This window comes from Oreochromis niloticus, linkage group LG3 (genome assembly GCF_001858045.2).
Source record: "Oreochromis niloticus isolate F11D_XX linkage group LG3, O_niloticus_UMD_NMBU, whole genome shotgun sequence".
Lineage (NCBI taxonomy): Eukaryota > Metazoa > Chordata > Actinopteri > Cichliformes > Cichlidae > Oreochromis > Oreochromis niloticus.
In genome coordinates, this window is record NC_031967.2 from 32,063,427 (window position 1) to 32,087,236 (window position 23,810).

At 36.1% G+C, this 23,810-nt stretch overlaps 1 protein-coding gene across 1 annotated transcript; it reads left to right on the plus strand.

The window, feature by feature from the left end:
* The first annotated feature begins 821 nt into the window (after positions 1-821).
* LOC100704188 (adhesion G protein-coupled receptor F5-like) lies at positions 822-23,455 on the plus strand. The gene is made up of 33 exons (XM_025899574.1): positions 822-1,925; positions 2,316-2,345; positions 2,730-2,885; positions 2,982-3,149; positions 3,447-3,476; positions 3,862-3,891; positions 4,271-4,426; positions 4,523-4,690; positions 5,780-5,809; positions 6,201-6,230; positions 6,610-6,765; positions 6,862-7,029; positions 7,327-7,356; positions 7,741-7,770; positions 9,044-9,073; positions 9,418-9,459; positions 9,645-9,683; positions 10,132-10,164; positions 10,433-10,582; positions 10,676-10,840; positions 10,993-11,282; positions 11,388-11,440; positions 12,022-12,143; positions 12,240-12,458; positions 16,348-16,551; positions 16,746-16,877; positions 17,152-17,333; positions 19,874-20,050; positions 20,134-21,507; positions 21,603-21,644; positions 22,196-22,246; positions 22,366-22,432; positions 22,716-23,455. The coding sequence occupies exons 1-33, from the start codon at positions 1,862-1,864 to the stop codon at positions 22,772-22,774; spliced, it is 4,677 nt and encodes a 1,558-aa protein (XP_025755359.1). The 5' UTR covers positions 822-1,861; the 3' UTR covers positions 22,775-23,455.
* Positions 23,456-23,810: the final 355 nt, after the last annotated feature.

The following is a 23,810-nucleotide window of genomic DNA, read 5'->3' on the forward strand; positions in this document are numbered from 1 at the left end:
AATTTATGTTCAGTTGGCCAGCCAAGGAAACACATGTCCTAAAGTTCATTCGAGAGGAGGTTTGAGCCTCTGAATATAGTGAGTTAGTGAGCTATTTAGAATGATCCATCAATTTCATCAATGTTTGAAAAAGGTGGACTGCATGTCTAGATGCTTTTTCTTTTCTTTCTTTTACAACTGTGACGATGGAGCTGAAAAAAAATCGAAATTAAAAAATTAAGAGGTGTGCCTCTTCTCTACTTCTGGCCTTTTACATCTCAGTAGAAGTAGAAACATGTCAGATAATTGGGGTGTTTGTTCAAAAACAATATATGTAAACATTGTTTCTCATAATTGTGAAAGATTTTTGTGATGATTTTCTCCTTGTCTCCTCTACAGTGCCAGTGGAGTTTAATATAGACTTGAACTTGCTCTTCCCAATATCCAGTCTGCCCCCAAATTTCATTGATCTGTTTAGAGACTATGTGGGAAATTTGACTTTCCCCCAAACAATCAGTTGGTCTTTAATACTGGAAGAATTGAACTTCACCACATGTAAGAATTTTATACTCAGTCCTAATTAAATGTGTTCATACTCTGGTGAATGATTTATGAGCTATGTTTGGTGATTGTCTTAAATGTCCTTATCAGGGTGCTATCCAAACTCCACTGGAGGACTGCAGTGTCAATGTGAGGACCAGTTTGCCTGGTCATGTGACAAGTGTGGAGTATACGGTGCATGCAGCAATGTCACCTCCCAAACTTGTGAATGCATCAAAGGGCTTCCTCCTGGTGGAGAGTTCTGTGAACCAATTACAAGTAAGCTTCTGTCATGGCCAGTTTTTAAGTACTTGCTCTGCAGCACAAACACTGCAAAATTGGAAATTAACCAACCAAAAACAATTACTATATTTGGTTTGATTTTTCTTTTTACATTATAATCTTTTTACAGTATAACAACAACAACAACAACAACAAAAAAAACCAACGTCAGCTTCAACTTCTCCTCTCCAGTCCTCTCTATCTTATATCTTTCTCTATGTCTCTCTAAGTTTTTTTTTCTCCCCATAGAAAATAGATAAACTGTACATTTCTCTATTTCAGGATACCATATCATCCAAGCTGCACAGACAAGATGTTGAGCTTGCCTAAAACTTTCATGACGCCTGAATTTAAGTTACTCCATTGATTCTCACGTCTCTTGAGCAATACTGCTAAATGCATAGTGTTGACTCCAACTTTATTATTAATTTCGACCATGACCACAAAGCCATGCTGAGAAGGAAAAAAGGGTTGTTTTGAGGGTGTACACAGGACTGTGGGATGGCATTACTTTCTTATTATTAAACAAGTATCTCCAACCTGTCCACTGAAAGCAGTTCCAGACTGCAGAGAACAAAGAATTAACTAATAGTATAATTAACTGATCTTGCACAACTTTAATTTAATAAACTCCGTGCCCAAACTTCATTGATAACTGTTCCAGATTATTCCCATCCAATTTTAACTATAGGTCTTAGGTTATTTCAAAACATCCAGCCCTATTTGTATTTTTTTCTTCAAAAGGGGATATTTTAAATCTAATTTTGAAGGTATAGAGAGAGTGCCTGTCTCCCAAATCCAAACTGGGAGCTGGTTCTACAGAGGAGGAGCCTAAAAACTCTAATTTTGAATAAATGAATGTATCTGACTAGCAGCATGTGTTCATCAACATATAGCTATCATTACTTGGAATCATCTATTAAACATATGCTTCAATGTAAACTTTCTGTTGTTAGACATAAGGGTGTGTTTGTGCTTGTTTCCTTTTTTTAAAATATCTTTTTCATTTGTGTTTTGTTTCTCATCTTTGCTGTTAATCTTTTTGGTCATTCATTAAATAATGAACATTTTAAAAGCACAATTTTCCTCTACAGATATTTCGTCATGTCCAACAACAACTCCTGGTATGTGAACATTCTTCTTTCTTCTATGTTCATTCTTTAAAGTATATTTTTGCAGTAAATGTCATTACAAAAATGTGTAGTCATTGTACTTACAGACCTAAAAAATCTTTCAACAATTCAATCGGTGTTAATAATTTATATTGGTTCAAATATACATCTTAAATGCCTTTCATGACCAAAGCTTATACGGTGATAATAACTAACCACAGCATGTGAAGTGTTTTGCTGCATCTCCTTAAAGCAAACGCTGAAATTAAATATTACACAATATGTAATTTTGCAAGGTTTATTTGCATTAGATTCTGTGGCTGCATTTGAAACAAATAATTTGAAATATAAAAAAAGTATGTTGAAATCTAAACTGCTGCTTTTTTCCACCTTTTTCCATAGAAATAACACCATCACCTACACCAACATACAGTAAGACGTTTGAAATGTATAGTGAAGAATGAAGGTCTTTGTGTGAGCTCCAGATTATCACTTGCACTGTCAAATCTAAAAAAATGAATCACTTTTGTTTCAACAATACAGCTCTTTGAATGATCTAGAATCACATGTGTTTGGTTTGTGACTCAATTAGCTGAGATTATTTCAACTTTCAGTTTAAGTGGTAGAAAATAAGGTTTGACAGTACCAGATTAGAACAGTGTGGAAGTGGGAAGCAGACGCATCATCAAAATGTTGACTCTGTGGAAACAAGGGCCATAAAAGTGACAGCTTTTGTCAGCATTTTCTTGTAAATATCATCTCCCATCATTGTGTTATGTATATGTGATGGATTTGCCCCCTTTTTCTCCTTCACAGCACCAATGGACTTTGATATAGTCCTTGAATTACACATCCCAGCATCCAGTGCGGCCCCAGATTTCAGTGATGTACTCAGACACATTGTGAGAAATGTCTCCCTAACCCAAATCATCATTGACTCTTTAACACTGAAAAACCTGACCTTCACCACATGTAAGGGCCTGATCTTAATTTACATGTTGTAATCAGTCATATTTAATAGTGTTCATGTGATCCTGCATCACTTATGAACTGTGTTGTCTTTAAAAGGGTGCTATCCAAACTCCACTGGAGGACTGCAGTGTCAGTGTGAGGACCAGTTTGCTTGGTCATGTGACAAGTGTGGAGTATACGGTGCCTGTGGTGATGTCATCTCCCAAACATGTGGCTGCATAAAAGGACTTCCTTCTACTGGAGAGTTCTGTGAACCAATCACAAGTAAGCACTGAAATCTTCTAGCTGTTGTTACAGAAAAGTGCTTTCACCAAGAACATTAATGAATGTATCTGACCAGCAGCATGTGTTCATCAACCTATAGCTATGGTTACTTAGAATCATCTATTAAACATATGCTTCAGTGTAAACTTTCTGTTGTTAGAAATAAGGGTGAGTTCTTGTTCTTGTTTACTTTTTATGTCATTTTCTTTTGTGTTTTGTGTTTTTCTTTCTTTGCTGTTAATCATTTTTGTCATTCTCTAGAAATGATCATTTTAAAACCACAATTTTCCTCCACAGACGTTTCTTCATGTCCAACAACAACTCCTGGTAAGTGAACATTCTTACTTGCTTGTTTATTCTTTAAAGTATATTTTTTGCAGTAAATGTCAATAAAAAACTGTGTAGTCATTGTACTTTCAAACCATTTTTTTTTTCAACAGTTCAAGTTGTGTTAATAATTTATATAGGTTTAAATATACATTGAAACTGTCTTTTATGACCAAAGCTTATACGGTGATAATATGTAAACACAGCACTTGAAGTGTTTTGCTGCATCTCCTTAAAGCAAACACTTGACATTAAAAACATAATATGTAATTTTGCAAGGTTGATTTGCATTAGATTCTGTGGCTGCATTTGAAACAAATAATTTGAAATATTAAAAAAAGTATGTTGAAATCTAAACTGCTGCTTTTTTCCCCTTTTTCCATAGAAATAACACCATCACCTACACCAACATACAGTAAGAGATTTGAAATGTATAGTGAAGAATGAAGGTGTTTGTGTGAGCTCCAGATTATCACTTGCACTGTCAAATCTAAAAAAATGAATCACTTTTGTTTCAACAATACAGTTCTTTAAATGATCTAGAATCACGTGTTTGGCTTGTGACTCAATTAGCTGAGATTATTTCAACTTTCAGTTTAAATGGTAGAAAATAAGGTTTGACAGTAAGAGGGGCAAGACGTGTGCCTCTTCTCTACTTCTGGCCTTTTACATCTCAGTAGAAGTAGAAACATGTCAGATAATTGGGGTGTTTGTTCAAAAACAATATATGTAAACATTGTTTCTCATAATTGTGAAAGATTTTTGTGATGATTTTCTCCTTGTCTCCTCTACAGTGCCAGTGGAGTTTAATATAGACTTGAACTTGCTCTTCCCAATATCCAGTCTGCCCCCAAATTTCATTGATCTGTTTAGAGACTATGTGGGAAATTTGACTTTCCCCCAAACAATCAGTTGGTCTTTAATACTGGAAGAATTGAACTTCACCACATGTAAGAATTTTATACTCAGTCCTAATTAAATGTGTTCATACTCTGGTGAATGATTTATGAGCTATGTTTGGTGATTGTCTTAAATGTCCTTATCAGGGTGCTATCCAAACTCCACTGGAGGACTGCAGTGTCAATGTGAGGACCAGTTTGCCTGGTCATGTGACAAGTGTGGAGTATACGGTGCATGCAGCAATGTCACCTCCCAAACTTGTGAATGCATCAAAGGGCTTCCTCCTGGTGGAGAGTTCTGTGAACCAATTACAAGTAAGCTTCTGTCATGGCCAGTTTTTAAGTACTTGCTCTGCAGCACAAACACTGCAAAATTGGAAATTAACCAACCAAAAACAATTACTATATTTGGTTTGATTTTTCTTTTTACATTATAATCTTTTTACAGTATAACAACAACAACAAAAAAAACCCAACGTCAGCTTCAACTTCTCCTCTCCAGTCCTCTCTATCTTATATCTTTCTCTATGTCTCTCTAAGTTTTTTTTTCTCCCCATAGAAAATAGATAAACTGTACATTTCTCTATTTCAGGATACCATATCATCCAAGCTGCACAGACAAGATGTTGAGCTTGCCTAAAACTTTCATGACGCCTGAATTTAAGTTACTCCATTGATTCTCACGTCTCTTGAGCAATACTGCTAAATGCATAGTGTTGACTCCAACTTTATTATTAATTTCGACCATGACCACAAAGCCATGCTGAGAAGGAAAAAAGGGTTGTTTTGAGGGTGTACACAGGACTGTGGGATGGCATTACTTTCTTATTATTAAACAAGTATCTCCAACCTGTCCACTGAAAGCAGTTCCAGACTGCAGAGAACAAAGAATTAACTAATAGTATAATTAACTGATCTTGCACAACTTTAATTTAATAAACTCCGTGCCCAAACTTCATTGATAACTGTTCCAGATTATTCCCATCCAATTTTAACTATAGGTCTTAGGTTATTTCAAAACATCCAGCCCTATTTGTATTTTTTTCTTCAAAAGGGGATATTTTAAATCTAATTTTGAAGGTATAGAGAGAGTGCCTGTCTCCCAAATCCAAACTGGGAGCTGGTTCTACAGAGGAGGAGCCTAAAAACTCTAATTTTGAATAAATGAATGTATCTGACTAGCAGCATGTGTTCATCAACATATAGCTATCATTACTTGGAATCATCTATTAAACATATGCTTCAATGTAAACTTTCTGTTGTTAGACATAAGGGTGTGTTTGTGCTTGTTTCCTTTTTTTAAAATATCTTTTTCATTTGTGTTTTGTTTCTCATCTTTGCTGTTAATCTTTTTGGTCATTCATTAAATAATGAACATTTTAAAAGCACAATTTTCCTCTACAGATATTTCGTCATGTCCAACAACAACTCCTGGTATGTGAACATTCTTCTTTCTTCTATGTTCATTCTTTAAAGTATATTTTTGCAGTAAATGTCATTACAAAAATGTGTAGTCATTGTACTTACAGACCTAAAAAATCTTTCAACAATTCAATCGGTGTTAATAATTTATATTGGTTCAAATATACATCTTAAATGCCTTTCATGACCAAAGCTTATACGGTGATAATAACTAACCACAGCATGTGAAGTGTTTTGCTGCATCTCCTTAAAGCAAACGCTGAAATTAAATATTACACAATATGTAATTTTGCAAGGTTTATTTGCATTAAATTCTGTGGCTGCGTTTGAAACAAATAATTTGAAATATAAAAAAAAGTATGTTGAAATCTAAACTGCTGCTTTTTTCCACCTTTTTCCATAGAAATAACACCATCACCTACACCAACATACAGTAAGACGTTTGAAATGTATAGTGAAGAATGAAGGTCTTTGTGTGAGCTCCAGATTATCACTTGCACTGTCAAATCTAAAAAAATGAATCACTTTTGTTTCAACAATACAGCTCTTTATATGATCTAGAATCACGTGTTTGGCTTGTGACTCAATTAGCTGAGATTATTTCAACTTTCAGTTTAAATGGTAGAAAATAAGGTTTGACAGTAAGAGGGGCAAGAGGTGTGCCTCTTCTCTACTTCTGGCCTTTTACATCTCAGTAGAAGTAGAAACATGTCAGATAATTGGGGTGTTTGTTCAAAAACAATATATGTAAACATTGTTTCTCATAATTGTGAAAGATTTTTGTGATGATTTTCTCCTTGTCTCCTCTACAGAGCCAGTGGAGTTTAATATAGACTTGAACTTGCTCTTCCCAATATCCAGTCTGCCCCCAAATTTCATTGATCTGTTTAGAGACTATGTGGGAAATTTGACTTTCCCCCAAACAATCAGTTGGTCTTTAATACTGGAAGAATTGAACTTCACCACATGTAAGAATTTTATACTCAGTCCTAATTAAATGTGTTCATACTCTGGTGAATGATTTATGAGCTATGTTTGGTGATTGTCTTAAATGTCCTTATCAGGGTGCTATCCAAACTCCACTGGAGGACTGCAGTGTCAATGTGAGGACCAGTTTGCCTGGTCATGTGACAATTGTGGAATATACGGTGCATGCAGCAATGTCACCTCCCAAACTTGTGAATGCATCAAAGGGCTTCCTTCTACTGGAGAGTTCTGTGAACCAATCACAAGTAAGCACTGAAATCTTCTAGCTGTTGTTACAGAAAAGTGCTTTCACCAAGAACATTAATGAATGTATCTGACCAGCAGCATGTGTTCATCAACATATAGCTATGGTTACTTAGAATCATCTATTAAACATATGCTTAAGTGTAAACTTTCTGTTGTTAGAAATAAGGGTGAGTTCTTGTTCTTGTTTACTTTTTATGTCATTTTCTTTTGTGTTTTGTGTTTTTTTTTCTTTGCTGTGAATCATTTTTGTCATTCTCTAGAAATGATCATTTTAAAACCACAATTTTCCTCCACAGACGTTTCTTCATGTCCAACAACAACTCCTGGTAAGTGAACATTCTTACTTGCTTGTTTATTCTTTAAAGTATATTTTTGCAGTAAATGTCAATAAAAAACTGTGTAGTCATTGTACTTTCAAACCATTTTTTTTTTCAACAGTTCAAGTTGTGTTAATAATTTATATAGGTTTAAATATACATTGAAACTGTCTTTTATGACCAAAGCTTATACGGTGATAATATGTAAACACAGCACTTGAAGTGTTTTGCTGCATCTCCTTAAAGCAAACACTTGACATTAAAGACATAGTATGTAATTTTGCAAGGTTGATTTGCATTAGATTCTGTGGCTGCATTTGAAACAAATAATTTGAAATATTAAAAAAAGTATGTTGAAATCTAAACTGCTGCTTCCCCCCCCCCTTTCCATAGAAATAACACCATCACCTACACCAACATACAGTAAGAGATTTGAAATGTATAGTGAAGAATGAAGGTGTTTGTGTGAGCTCCAGATTATAACTTGCACTGTCAAATCTAAAAAAAATGAATCACTTTTGTTTCAACAATACAGTTCTTTAAATGATCTAGAATCACATGTGTTTGGCTTGTGACTCAATTAGCTGAGATTATTTCTACTTTCAGGGGTGCAAAGTCACACAGATGATGTGCAGCAGTGGGTCCCTCAGTCTGTCCTCACTCTGGACACTTGCAGTTGTCACACATGGAAATCAAATGTGTTATAAGCTGCAGGATTCAAACACAAGTGTGTCTTATAAATACATGTTCATACTTTTATTACACAATCAGAGAGAAAGAAACAGAGAGAGAGTGCAGGACAGAAAGAAAAGTGACAGCCTCAGGCGGTATTACAAAACAGCACAAGAGAAGAAGTATTTTCTTTTTGTACTAAATAAGTACCAAATACTTCCAAAATAAGAAAAGTTTCCAGTTGGTGCTGTGGTCACATGTTTGACTCCTCTGAATAAACCACCTTTCTTTTAGCTTACTGTCAAACAAACATTAAAATCAATTTGGCTCGACACCACCAATTGGAGGCAACAAAAATAACCAAGCTAGCAATAACAGTGCAGTGAATTCTGCTTGTTCCATAATTTTCGAGACTGAAAACCAGGCAGCATTCACATTTCACTTTATTCTGTTTGCATAATTCTGTTATTACTGTTGGCCCACATGTGGCCAACAGTAATCTTTTAATGTTCTTCATTATTAAAACATTTGTATTGCCTCGTACATAAGTAACATAAAACTCAGTACTTACATTTAAAAGTTTACTCTTTGGCCGCCCAGCTTGAACCTGCCATCATTTTTTCCAAAAAATTATCCACCGCCACTGCCGCGCTGTGAATCCTGACATAGGTTGGGCCACGAAGGATAGACCCAACCTATTCTGGGGAAAAGGAAGACTCAAGGTTGCCTTTAACTGTGGCCTCTGAAGGATGTGGCCCCTCAATTGGGACACAGATTATGTGGAAACAGGGGGCATAAAAGTCACAGCTTTTTGTCAGCATTTTCTTGTAAATATCATCTCCCATGATTGTGTTTTGTATATGTGATGGATTTTCCCCTTTTTCTCCTTAGAAATAAGGGTGTGTATTTGTTCTTGTTTTCTTTTGGTCTCTTTTTAATTTTTTTTGCTTTTTTTCTAAGCTGTTAATTATTTTTGCCATTTACTGTAAAATGAACATTTTAAAATGATAATTGTCATCCACAGATACTTTTTTATCTCCAACAACAACTCCTGGTATGTGAACATTCTTCCTTAAAGTATTTTTTGCAGTAAATGTCATTACAACTTTCTAACCTAAAGAATCTTTCATCCGTCCCATAAATTTAAATACTTTTGTTTCTCATATTAATTGAAAAACATTCACAAAAACATTAACTACTAATTATCAAAGCTTATGTTTAAGAGGTTTTCTGCTACATGTCCTTAAACAAACACTCAGTATTAAAGACATACATAATATGTAATTTTGCAAGGATCATGTACATTACATTCTGTGGGTGCATTTGAAAATAGAAATTTAAAATATATAAAAATGTATACTGAAACCTGAACTCCTGTTTTTTTTCCCATTTTCATAGTCATAACACCATCAACACCATCCTTTACTACAACAACAAATGGTATGGTGTTTGAAATGTAAAATAAGAATGAAGGTCCAGATTATCAGTTGCACTGTAAAATCTAAAACATGAATCACTTTTGTTGCACCAACAGAGCTATTTAATGGCTGCATTAGAAAAGGGAAATTTGAAATATAAGAAAAGTATGCTGAAATCTGAACTACTGCTTTTTTCCATTTTCACAGTCACCACACCAGTAACAACAATACCTACTACAACAAATGGTATGATATATGAAATGTAAAGTATAAATGTCTTTGTGTGAGCTCCAGAGCATCACTTGCACTTTAAAATATGAAAAGCTCCATCACCATTGTTGTAACTACACAGCTATTTAAATGATCAGGAATTACATTTTATTATTATGATATTTCTAATCAATTTTTGTCATCTCTGATTTTGTATCAAAGCTGTTACAGTATTGGTATCAAACCAAATCTCTTAAACCGTCACTAAATATGTTTGTCTACATGTCTGGTCATATGCTAATTGAAAAGATTTTAAGTATTTTGTTTCATGTCCTTAAAGCAAAAACTTGGTATTAAAGATATAATATGTCATGTTGCAGGGATGACGTACATTAGATTCTGTGGCTTGATGGGAAAAGAAAAATGATAAATTTAAAAAAGTATGCTGAAACCTGACATGCTGCTTTTTCCCCCTTTTTTACAGTCACAACAACTACATCACCTACAACAACAAATGGTATGATAATTGAAATGAACAGTGCTGCAGATTATCACTTGCACTTTAAAATCTAAATAAATTGAATCTCCTTTGTTGTAAAAATAAAGTTATTTAAATTATCTAAAAAATGAATCTGTTTGCCAAGTGACTCATAGTTTTGGATTTTTGCCAGCAGGGTTTTGACCGTGTAAAAATAGGAGCTTGCTGTCTACACAATCATGTAAATATTGTTTCCCATTATTGTGACAGGTTTATGTGATGCATTCACTCCTTTTCTCCTTCACAGCACCAGTGGTCTTCTATATAGCAGTTGAAATGCACATCCCAGCAGTCAGTGTGCCCCCAAATATCACTGTTGTACTCAGAGACATTATGAAAAATGTCGTCTCCCCTCAAATCGAGTCTTTAACAGTAAAAGACTTGAACTTCACCACATGTGAGGACTTGATCTTATTTATGTGATTTTTGTACTATTTTTATATAGTGCTGTATGACTATGATTTGTCATTCTTTTAACTGTCTTGAAAAGGGTGCTCTCCAGTCTCTACGGGAGTGCAGTGTCAGTGTGAGGACCAGTTCGCTTGGTCATGTAAGAAGTGTGAACAATATGGAGCATGCAATAATGTCACCTCACAAACCTGTGGGTGCATAAATGGGCTTCCTCCTGGTGGAGAATTATGTCAACCAATCTCAAGTAAGAATTTAGCAAATAATTTTTATGTGACCTGATTGTGATTATATACTCACTCAATGTATTCAAATATGTCTTTAATACATTTATTTCTGTTGGAATTCTCTGGTGTTAATTTTCTTCTTTTCTCTTGGATCTTAATTTATTCTCCACAGCTTTCACTCCATGTATAACATCAGCTACAACTACATTACTATCAGTTACAACTACAACAATGACGATAACACCAACAATGCCAAACACAACAACAACAATGCCCTTTCTACCACCACCACTGACAATCACAACATCAACAACAACAACCACAGCATCATCAACAACAACAACCACCACAACATCAACAACTGCACAGATGAAGAAGACACTAGAAATAACTATGGATGTTGAATTCAAGGAAGAATACAATCAGGAAACCAATGACTTTCACATAACTGTTAGCAACACTGTAAGTTTTTATTTGCCTTTTTTATTAATCATTCTGTTTTCTGGTGTTCTCATTCCACTAGCTATATGGGATATTTATTCCATTTTTTGCCATTGTCTCAAACAGATCAGGGATGAAGGACGGAAGCAAGGAATAGAAGCAAAATTAATCAACTTCCGGTAACTCACAATGTCTTTTTAGTAACTACAATATTCCTATCAAGGTTTTTTTTTTCCCTTCATTTGCTACTCCTTTTATGGTATGGTTATTACATGTTTTTGCAAAGTCCTTTTAAAAGACTGCTATTTTACTGTTAACTAGCTTGGGGGACTAGTTAACAGAACAGTGTCTTGAAGGTAATACTTTATTTAACAAACTAGGAGGGAAAAAAAGTTACTGACGTTACTTTCAAGTAATGAAATTTCTTAATCTATCCTGCCTCATCACAATGAAGACTTTACTGTAAACATTTTCATCTGTTAAATTGTAAATTAAAGTGACTGAGGGAGAACTCAACTTGCAGTAAAACTGTCTGCTACTCATTCTAGAAACATATAATCTACCCAGTAGGGAAAAAATGGTTAATTATTTGCTATTTACTGTAATCTTTTTTTTGCTATATCTAAGGGCATTTGATGTTTGTGTTATTTGAGATGAGACTTGTTTGGCCTGTGTGAGTGAACACATCACGTGTGAGCACATGAGAGTTGGCAACTCTTTTGTGGTTACATTTTTAAGGGACTTCTATTTTCTGTTGCAGGAGTGGAAGTACCATTGCCCAATATCAAGTCAGTGCTAACTCTTCTGTTACACCAGACTTTCAAGCACTAAATTTAAAAATAGCTGGCAAGCTGGCAGAATCATACCCTGTGGTATTTGAGGGTAAGGCAGTCTTTTACATTTCTCCTTTCAAATGTTGTGAATATCTATCGGTCCAGATAGTTGTTTAACAATTGTGTGACATTTGTGTCCTTAAAGCATCGGGTCCCCTGACATTTGTGCCAAATGATGGATTTTATGAGGAAACAGTGACTGTCACATGTGGCCCTCCACCAGTGAATCTCAATTTTGGCACTGTCTCAGCAGCAGAGTGGAGACGTAATACGGTGCTCATATCTGAAGATGGAGAACACAGAATTTCAATTAAGGATGGAATATCAACCTTAACTGTGTCAAGGTTTATTAGCTCTGACAATGGTAAGAAATTGACTGATACGTTTAATAGGAATACTTAAAAAAAAAAAAGTAATTGTATTGTAATATTTTATTTAAAAAATGTAATATTTTCATTTTAATAACATTAAAATGTAAGTCCTGCATTACAGTTTTCTCATAGTGCCCAGGCTACCGCAACAGCAAAATTCTGATTGACTGGGTAAAATTCATCTTACAGTGCACCACAACACCACATTCTCACTCCCAAAGCATAATATTTTATGCTAGGAGACAAATCGTCAACACAGTACGCTTCCAAGCACCCAACACATCCTTAAATGACGAGAAAATTAAGGAAACACGAGAAGCATTCGGAATCAATCTACACATGTTCGTTCATTTTACTTAAATCGCTTTGGAAAACACTATTTAACGTCATTAAAGTGCTGGTTAAAGTTAGGGATAAGGCTATGGCTAAGCTTAGGGATAGGGTTAGGGCTGGTATACATGGCTGGAACGTATATTAACGCAGGACCGTCATTCTACTGTATTTCACCCACAACCTGGCACATAGCATAACAACATGGAAGGTCACCTTTCGCATTCCTCAGGAACGACACGGGATGTGACAAATTGTCAGGATTTTATTAGGGATGGACCAATCGGATGTTATGTATCAGTATCGGTCCGATACTGATCTAAATTACTGGCGATCGTGGCTCAAGAATTGGCAGTTCGTCTTATAATTGGAAGGTTGCCGGTTCGAGATCCAGCTCGGATAGTCTCAGTCGTTGTGTCTTTCGGCAAGACACTTCACCCGTTGCCTACTGGTGGTGGTCAGAGGGCCCAGTGGTGCCAGTGTCCGGCAGCCTTGCCTCTGTCAGTGCGCCCCATGGCAGCTGTGGCTACAATGTAGTTTGCTATCACCAGAATGGGTGAATGACTGAATGTAGTGTAAAGCGCTTTGGGGTCCTTAGAGACTAAGTGAAGCGCTATACAAATACAGGCCATTTACCATTTTAAATTACTGGATCGGATATCGGAGAGAAATAAAAAATTTAAAAAAACAAAAACAAAATTTGCGACATGGCGTAACCCAGCTCATGACCTTAGCATGTCGGAGCAGTGTGCGTCCCGTGATAGAGCGGCTTTGGCGTGCGAGACCTTTCAATGGTCTGGTTGAGCACTTGGAGTCTCACTACGTGCTTGCAAACCGGCATTTAATCTCCAGGAGAGCTATCCCAGAGAAGTAAAGCAACTGTGTTCATTTCTGAATGTTTGTAAAGCATTCTCACGTTAAGCTTAACAACCGATATATGGAGCGACTGCCTCTTCTTCTCTCTCTCTCTCTCCCTCTCCTGCTGCTACTTTATTCATGAAACTGATCAATGATCAGCTGATCGGCTTTCCTGCCACGACTCCTGTCTCTCTTGTTTTTTTATTGCCCACTTTGCTCCAGAAAGAGGAAACCAGCGGCTAAACAACAGCAGCACGTTTAACCACCAGGATCCTTTTCTATGCAGCTGATGGCTGGTAACTGTGTAGCGGCAGGTAGCAAGTTTTGCCAGGGTGGCAGGTAGGGCATTAACAGGGAATAGGAGGAGCACACAAAAATACGTTTCCTCCTTATTCTCATTTAAAATGTCTAGTTTTTAATAAATAATTATCTGAGTCTTACAACCAGATATCCGAATTTATGATATCGCTATAGATATCGCACATAAAAAAGTGGTATCATGCCAGATGTTATGCCTCGGGAGTGAGAACGGGCTGAACTCAAGCATTGTCAGTGAATCAATCAGTCTGTATTCACTGTAATATTCTATTGTGAATGGCCTGATATTCTCCTTTATAGTTCTGTGCAGTCCAGGTTTTTTTCCCTCACAATACATGGAAATGAAAGGACTCTGTCTTTACAATACAGAATGTAATATGTTATGCTTTTGATTTCAGCATTTAAGCAATATTTTGATACACAATATCAGAAAAAAAATATGTGCATTCACTGTAGGTAAAAACATGGAAATCATAACATAAGGAACTCGCTTTTAGAGTCAGCTGTCTAAAACAGTATAGTATCAGTGAAGTATCTAAAACTTTTGACCACCCCAGTTTCCACATTGTCAAAGGAACTAGTGGCTTTGGTTAAAAAAAGAAATGGCTTAGTTGACAAAACGTCTCTTTAAACTAAACTTAAAGGTTTTGGGTTGGTAATTGCCAGTGTTGGGCAAGTTACTTTGAAAAAGTAATTCAATTAGAGTTACTAGTTACTTCTTCAAAAAAGTAACTGAGTTACAATATTCTAAAAGTAATTAATTACTTGAAAAATAACTATTGCGTTACTTTAAAGAAAACGTTTAACCCTCTGGGGTCCAGGGTATAATTGGTCATTTTTTACTACTTTTGATTTTCCCTCCACATTTTACCTTTAAAAACTATTTACTTTGTCTTGTTTGGTATCATCCTTTTTAGCACAACCTCACGTGTCAGAATTTACAGTTATGTTTTCATTTTGACATACTGTATTAACACAATTGATCTAAAATCAGACAAAAACCATAAAATCAGAGTAGAAGAAGTTATATATTTTACTGTAACAACCACAAACATGTTTAATGAATCATATTTCATAACTTTAAATGCAAATATAAATTGTCAGTTTTAAAATCCTATGCACAAGTTTTGCAAACAACAAATTTATTTCCATCCATTTACCTTGATTTTTTAAATAACCATTTCAAACTATTTACAGAACAATCAGCTGTTCTTCAATAAGATGCCACACAAATTATTTGTGCCACTCCAAAAAAATAATTTCTGTCCACTATAAAGGAGAACATCACAGCCTGATACCTGCAGGTCTGACAGCAGCAGGTGTATCACTGCTGTTTCTACCTGGAGACAGCAGTCGCCTCATTGTTCTGACACACAACACAAAACTATCCACAACACTACACACTAACTACACAAGACAACACAGTAACTACACACTCCAAACACGCTAAACGTCACAAATCTCACATCTCAAAACTCACGCTCGCTTTTCCTGCTCTCTCTCTCTCTCTCTCTCTCGCCGTCACTCCTAAAACTTCCACTGTTTTGTTTTGTTTTTTTGTTCATAAGCAGAGAGTGCTTGCTAGCGCTAACGTGGCGAAACTATTGAGGAAAAAACTCCGCGTATATACTGTTTATCATGACTCTGGTTTTACGTGGCCTATCAACACAATTTAAAAACTGGCACCTTGTTGCTTTGTCTTTAAGTGGTCATGTGATTGGCTTACCACGACTACTTTATTCTTCCTCAGTCAAACAGCAGCACTCGTGCGATTGTTTTGCCCCCTTAGCTCCAGGTGTTGTGCTAGATAGTGATCGTGATTACCGTCCGCGGGAGCGCGCAGCTGCTTAAAGCTGTACTTACATAGACAGCTACTTCCGTGCAACTGATATAAGATGCGGTAAGCTGAACACAGCTTCAACCGTCTGTTTGTTGAAAAATAGTAACGGACCGCGTTTCCTTGTTAGTAACTGTAACGGCGTTGTAACGATAGGAATAGTAATTAGTTAGATTACTCGTTACTGAAAAAAGTAACACCGTTAGTAACGCCGTTATTACCATCACTGGTAATTGCATTCACAGGTTAACCAGTGTCTTTCTGAATGTATGAGCTATTTTGGAAATTGCATGTTCAGAGAAATTGAGAAATATTGTAACTGGAGGTGAGTAACTAATTTGACAACAAACTGTCCTTTAGTTAACGGATGAATATTTGAGAGACATTATTGTTTAGTCTAGTTTTGCTAAAAAGCTGCGTTGGCTTTTTTAGGAAAACTAGAAGGAGGAAAACTAGGAGTATTCAAAAATATTGTTGTTATTACAAATATGGTACCGCTTTTGTTTTTTTTCATTAAAGCACTTCACTTTTAATTACAGGAGTTTATGAATGTCGGCTCATTCGTACAAACGACAAAGCATTTTTTCACCAGAAATCTGCAACATCCTTCAGTCTGAAAACAAAACCCACAATCACAGTCTCACCAATCAGACAGTATGTGCAATGTTCTGGAGGAAGTGTGGCTCTGAAGTGCAGTGTGAATGATGGGTATGAGGTTGAGTTTCGGGGCTTTTTGCAAGCAGGTAAGCCTGACACAAAAACGCAAAAATCAACAAAAGGCAAATCTGTTACTGAGAAACATTTTATATCACAGCATTTTTCACAAAACCATATTTAATGCAATTAATATGATTTTGTAACTTTTTGGTCTTGCTATTGTTCTACTCTCTAGGATATTTTTAAACTTACTTTTATTGTTGTTGTTGTTGTTGTTTAGGCACTGGTACTTCAATTACCTATAATTATCCTACACCTCAAGGTTGTGAACAAGGGGAAAAGCCAATCATCTGTCAGTTAAAAAACCAACCGTTATTTACAAATGCAATAACACTACAATTATCATCACAGAGTGAGTATTACATTCAGATATTCACAAGTATTAACTTAAGCATGCATTAACACACCCTCTGTCAGTGCACCCCAGGGCAGCTGTGGCTACAACGTAGCTTGCCATCACCAGTATGTGAGTGTGTGTGTGAATGGGTGAATGACTGGATACGTAAAGCGCTTTGGAGTCCTTAGGGACTAGTAAAAGCGCTATATAAATACAGGCCATTTACCATTTGAGAAAATGAAAAATACATATTAAAATTGCTGATGTATTTTTTTCTCTTTCTTTGTAGACGCTGTCTGTAAAGATGACAGATTTGGCCAAGGAGATGTAGGTTACAAAGCTGCAGTGCCCTGTTCAGAACCAAACAAGGTGGGAGAAATAACTGCAGTCTGTAAGGAGAGTGGAAATTTTGAAGACATTCAAGACAACTGCATCCTGTTGCCAGTTAAGGAGCTGCTTGACCAGTCTCAGGTATTCTAGCTCTCTGGTTGTTTCTAACAACATTTCATGAACCATTGGTTAGATTGACAAAAATCAAACATTCTACAAACATTTTTGAAAGATTCAGAATACTTTATTAATCCCCGAGGAAATGATGAGTTCACAGTTGCAGTAAAAACAGTAACTAACTAAACAAAATTAATTATACACTGTATTACAAAGTTACAAAATATAACAAAATAGCTTCAATAGATATAAATGGCTCTAATTCAAAATACCAGAGTATAAGACACCCACAGACATACAAACACACATATATGTATGTATATACTAGGGGTGCAACAATACTCATATCGGTATTGAACCATTCGATACAGTGCTTTCGGTTCGGTACAAATATGTATCGAACAATACAAAATTTTAAATTTATTTTATCAACTTTTCTTCTGATGATGCTGTCTGTGTTGAGAGCTCAGTGGATCTGCGTTTGACTACCTCGCCTAGGCTGCACTTAGGTTTAACTGTTATTGTTAGCTGTTTTATAGGGATAGGTTCTGACATAAACGGTAGTAACCAGACTGAAAAGTAGCGCACATTTCGGTGCTTTGTTTCGGTGCTTTATTTCGGTGCTTTTTTTTTTACTGAGATGTCATACACTTTGGATTCTAGCCAATCATTTTACCTTTGCAAGAGTAGTAGGCGGGCCCAGGTACGTACGTTCTTTCAGAGCAGAGCTACAGATTAAAAATGCTCAAGGCGAAGCGGTCAAAAGTCTGGCTGTACTTCACAGCAAAAGATGCAAACTCAGCAGCCTGCAACAAGTGTTTTAAGGTGATACTGTGATACTGTGTAAAGGAGGTAACACCTCGAATCTGATGAAACACCTAGCGACGTATAGCATTTTATTAAAAGCCGAGAAATGCACCGTATTTCATAGCTTGCTGCAAGACCTCACACCGTGCACATCTACTTTGGTTGTGGTGCCTGTTATCAGATGCGGAGTTAGCAACATCCCCCAAGAACCCGAAGAGGAGAGTCCTGGCCCCTAGCCCTGCCAGTGTAGCAGAAATGATGACGGATGATGTTGGCAGCAGCAGCCGTTCTTCTCTGGGCGAGTAGGCACCTAGTGTGCAGAGGTCGCTAATGATTGGCTCTTCTGTCACGACTCGCGTCTCCATTGTTTGTTTTTGGTCCACTTTGCACCAGAAAGAGGAAACCAGCGGCTAAACAACAGCAGCACGTTTAAGCTTGATAAGTTGTTGTTAGAATTTATTTAATATTACTTTCTACACCAGGATCCTTTTCTACATTGCTGACAGCTGGTAATTGTGCAGGGGCGGGTCTAGCAAAGTTTTGCCGGGGAGCAGGTAGGGCATTAATAGGGAAAAGGGGTGTACAAAGAAATACTTTTCTTTCTTCTTCTCATTTAAAATGTCTAGCTTTTAATAAATAATTATCTGAATCTTATACCCAAAATTTTAATCTAATGTAAAATGTATAGAAGTCCATTACTGTATATAGTAACTATTAAGTGTAATATATTCCCTAGTAAGCTGTAGTACTTTTTCCTTTGGGAAGGTACTGTCTGTGCAGTCTGCAATTCTGTTGAAGAAAGATATTGAATCTATTTAATTATTGTAGAAAAACAATTGATTTCTGTTCATTTCTTTTACACGTACATTAAATTAAAGTTGATTACGTAATCACAAGGCGGATGACAGGGCTCAAGAGTAGGCAGTTTGTCTTATAATCGGAAGGTTGCCGGTTCGAGCCCCAGCTCTGATAGTCTCGGCATGGGTTCTTGGGCAAGACACTTCACCCGTTGCCTACTAGTGCTGGTCAGAGTGCCAGTGTCCGGCAGCCTTGCTTCTGTCAGTGTACCCCAGGGCACTGTGGCTACAATGTAGCTTGTCACCAATGTGTGTGTGAATGGGTGGATGACTGAATGTAAAGTAAAGCGCTATACAAATACAGGCCATCTACCATTTGCTGGGAATTGGCAACCTATTAGTTAGGTTGTTTAATATTTCTGCTAAGTAATCTTTAAAATGCCAGAATAGGGAGGGTGGTGCAGGTTTAAGTTTATTAGATTGGTCAGTGTTGCTGAACTATGAAATATTTTGGGTGCAATGTATTTTTTGCATACAAGTATAACAGAATAGCTTTAGTGTTTTGTTTTTTAAAACTTGACTTTGAATTTATACAAAATGCAGCAAGATATTAAAAAGAGTTTTATTAATTAAAAAATACACTATATCGAAGCCACATATGTGATACAGATTTTAAAGCAAATGCATAATTTGTGCTTAAAGAAGCAGGAAAACAAGAAGAAAGATTAAATAAAACAAGATTTCATCTGTTTCAGTCTGGAAATACCCTGAAAAAAAAATAGATACTGTGAATAAATAAAAATTAAGAAAGTACTTATAGTATACTTTGACTCCATACTTCAAACTTTCAAATTCAGAAACCTTTGATCACCAACTCCTCTGATTATAAATGTGCATACATAAAAGTATTACATGGAGATAACATGTGAAATTGTTCTTTCCTCTGTCCAAATCTCACAGTTCTTGACTGCCACTACCTTGCCAGCATTTTTGGAACAGCTCAGCAATGTCACTGTCAGTTTTACTGAAGAAGTGATTACATCTCCTCCCAACATTAAAGCTATTGTGAAAATACTCACCAATGTAGCCAACAAAACTTCATCCTTCAATGTCTCGATTAGCAGAGATTCAATGGAGGTATGTTTATAAGTTTGCAAAATTTATCACATTCCAAACTGTATTTTTTTTAAATCTAATATCACTCTTATTTTTTTCCTCAGAATGTCTTGATAACAGCAGGGGTTCTCACCATCAATGGAACAAAGAAAGCATGGAACACATTGAACAATAATGACTCCACAAGCATCTTAAACAATACTGATGCTGGAAGTGTCAGCTCGTCTTTATTGGACTCCCTTGAAAAAATAACATCTCATCTTGTCAATACAACTTTTGACATTAAGACAGAATTTATTCAGTTAAACAGAACTACATTCACAGACACTTTCAATGCTGAATTTAATTCTTCAGTGGTAATAAAAATACCAGAGTCTTATGGAGATAACAAAACAATCACTATGATAGTATTTAACTCGTTAGATAATGTACTACCTGCAAGAAATGAGGCCAATTCATCGCTCAACTCCATAAACGGCAGGGTTGTACTTGTTCAGTCCAGTGGCCAAATCAAAAATATCTCTTTCACATTTGCTATTTTAAATGATACACTGCAAAAGCCTGAATGTGTCTTCTGGAACTTCAGCCTCTTTGATGGCCTGGGAGGATGGGATGGCAAGGGCTGCGAGTTAGTGTTAAACATAAATGAAACAGAAACTGTCACCTGCAACTGCAACCACCTGACCTCATTCTCCATCCTCATGTCCCCGAACAGTCCGAAGAAACTCTATTTGGACATTATAACCTACATTGGAGTTGGCATTTCAATGGGATCCTTGGTCATATGTCTCATCATTGAAGGCCTCATTTGGAGAAAAATAAGAAAGAATGACACCTCTTACTTGCGTCATGTTGCCATTGTTAACATCGCCGTTTCCCTCCTGATTGCAAACATTTGGTTTATAATTGGAGCGGCCATTTCCGATGCAGAAGTTAAAAACCCTCCAGCATGCACTGCAGCTACCTTTTTTATCCATTTTTTCTACCTGGCCCTGTTCTTCTGGATGCTGGCCTCAGCTATGCTGCTGCTCTACCGTACAACAAATGTTTTTGCTGGTGGTTTGTCTAAAGCATCTATGCTGGCCATTGGATTTTTTCTAGGCTACGGAGCTCCTCTCATCATTGCAACAGTAACTATAGCTGCAACTGCACCTGACAACGGATACATCCGAGAAAATATCATATGTTGGCTCAACTGGGATAAGTCCAAAGCTCTGCTGGCATTTGTGATTCCTGCACTATCAATAGTGGTGATAAACCTCATTATCCTGGTTGTGGTTTTGTACAAAATCATAAGGAGAAGGGTTGGAACAACTGCTGCACAAGCAGAGGAAAGGCATGTCTTAGTGGTTATTGCCAAGAGCTTGGCTGTGCTCACACCATTTTTTGGCATAACTTGGGGTTTGGGAGCTGGAATTCTGGCTGATCCAAGAAATGAAGGAATCCATATTGCATTTGCATTCTTCAATTCGCTACAGGTACAAATTCATTTTTTGCCTATCTGTATGCTATGATAGTAGCATATCTAATCACTGAATCCTTGATAACTCATGTTACTCTGTTTTTAAAAAAGGGTTTCTTTATTCTGGTATTTGGAACACTGCTGGACGGTAAGGTACGTAGAGCTCAACTTTAGTACAGGTTAATTCAAGGAAAAATAATAATAAATATATGAACAATGTGTATGAATGAGTAAATCATTATTCTTGAATTACTTAAAAATTAAAGGTCAATGATATAATTTTGGTTTAACAACAAAGTGTGTACTGGAAAAAAAGGAATTTAGTAATTGTCTCCTAATCTTTACTGACAAAGGACTATAAATTGTAATAATACTACACTAAAATCCTCCTTAGTCAAGTCAAACCTCCCCTTTCAGTGCCATTTCATGCTTCCTATATAAGCCCATCTAAATGGCTACTCAGACTTGAGGATGAAAGTAGCAAACAGCACATGACCATGCTTCAATAAATAACAGTTATGTATATATGCTTGTATTCCACACAAGCACACAAAAGAACATGATGACCATCACCATAGAGCAGCAAAAATACAAGATGGTTTGCTTGTAGTGTTTGGCTTGGCAACATGAATAAATGTAATTTTAACAACAAATTCATGTGACTTCCATTTTAGTGTTCTAACATTTGACATTTCATTTATCAGGTGCGGTCAGCAATAGCATCATGGTCACAACCCTCCAGAAGTAGGACAGGGGTAAGAACAGTTTTCCTAGTCATGAGTTTCATGTTCCTTTTTTCTTTCCTTTCTTATGAATCATAGCTAATTTGCTTCTTGTTAATATTGCATGATTTATTTATTTTTTGTTTTTTTAGAGCACAAGTGCTGGAAACTCAACATCAAGTGGACTTCGAGTTTTAAGGAACTGGAGACGTGGGAGAGGTAAAGAACCATTAAGGAAATGAATAAACCAAAGTTCTATATAAAAAATGAAGTGAAAGCTGTGTGTTTTTAGGTGTGCTTGTACTTTGATCAGGCAGTTAACTGGGAAAATAATAATTGGATGGGTGGCGCATCAACACATACAAAATGTCATTTTTTAGATTTTTGTTCATGCAATTATTTTAAATGCCAACAAAACTACAGCTTCCTGGTGTAGTACTGTGTCTACTGTTGTAATAACTTTACCGTTCTGTTTTTGTTGTTGTTGTTGTTGTTTTCGTAGATGGCTACAACATGACATCCAGTGCATCCAGTGATTTGCATTCAGTTAGCAACACATAATGTATGCAGACAACTGTGGTTATTCAGATAACCAACAAGAAGTCACCTCACTAACAGGTGCCATGTTGAAGAGAAAAATAATGTTATTTGCTTCACTTGTCTGTCATTTTCTACATGTATTCATCATAAGCTAATTTTAAATACCAAACAACATTTGTTAAAGAAAGTTTTGGTGTTAATCACTTTATAAGCTTGGCTACTACTTAGTTGTAGAAGAAAATCCATCTCTAAATCTTGCGGTTTTATTTCGTCTGAATATATTATAGCACACAATCCCAAATTTATTCTAATGAAAATAATTCATTTAGCTTTAATAATATCATTAATTCTTACCTATTGCTGGTATTTTTAGTCTGTATATGTTGTGCTGTATAATAATAATTTCTTAATAATTTCCATACATGTTAATTTTACCCATACTTTTTTTCTTTGTTGACCACATTATAGTTATACTAACTAGTACCTTTATATTATAGTCACTCTTTACTGGCTACTCAAAAATAAACCAAATATGCTTTTATCTTTTTTTTGCACACTTATCGTTGTATATTCTTGCATAATTTTGACATGCCTTTATTTTGATCCTGTTTAATAATGTATACAACTACAATTTGCTTTCTATTACTAATTATGTCCTGAATTTGTTACATTCAGAATTATGATTAAAATATTTAAAAAACTTAACCTTGTGTCAGAGTTCCAGCTTCACACACCTTGTTAATCTAGCAGACTGGCAGAAGTGGAATGATCCTTAAGGCCTAAGTCACACAGACCTAGTTCATAACAACCATGCCAACCTCTACTTCAATTTCATTTCATTTCATTTAAAAGATTAACTAAATTAAAATGTTAACGTTGATTGCCATGTGGAAAAAGGCATGATAATCAGGCTTTGGCCTTCACAGAATAATATGGGAGTAAAGGTTAGGGAGCGATCGTGGCTCAAGAGTTGGGAGGTCGCCTTGTAATCGGAAGCTTGCCGGTTCGAGCCCCAGCTTGGACAGTCTAGGTCGTTGTGTCCTTGGGCAAGACACTT

Coding starts and splice junctions, on each gene's coding strand:
- LOC100704188 (XM_025899574.1), top strand. CDS start 1,862: ATGAACATTTTAAAAGCACAATTTTCCTCTACAGATATTTCGTCATGT. Junction 5,810..6,200: donor ATGTCCAACAACAACTCCTG/GTATGTGAACAT, acceptor CTTTTTCCATAG/AAATAACACCATCACCTACA. Junction 9,684..10,131: donor AATACCTACTACAACAAATG/GTATGATATATG, acceptor CCTTTTTTACAG/TCACAACAACTACATCACCT.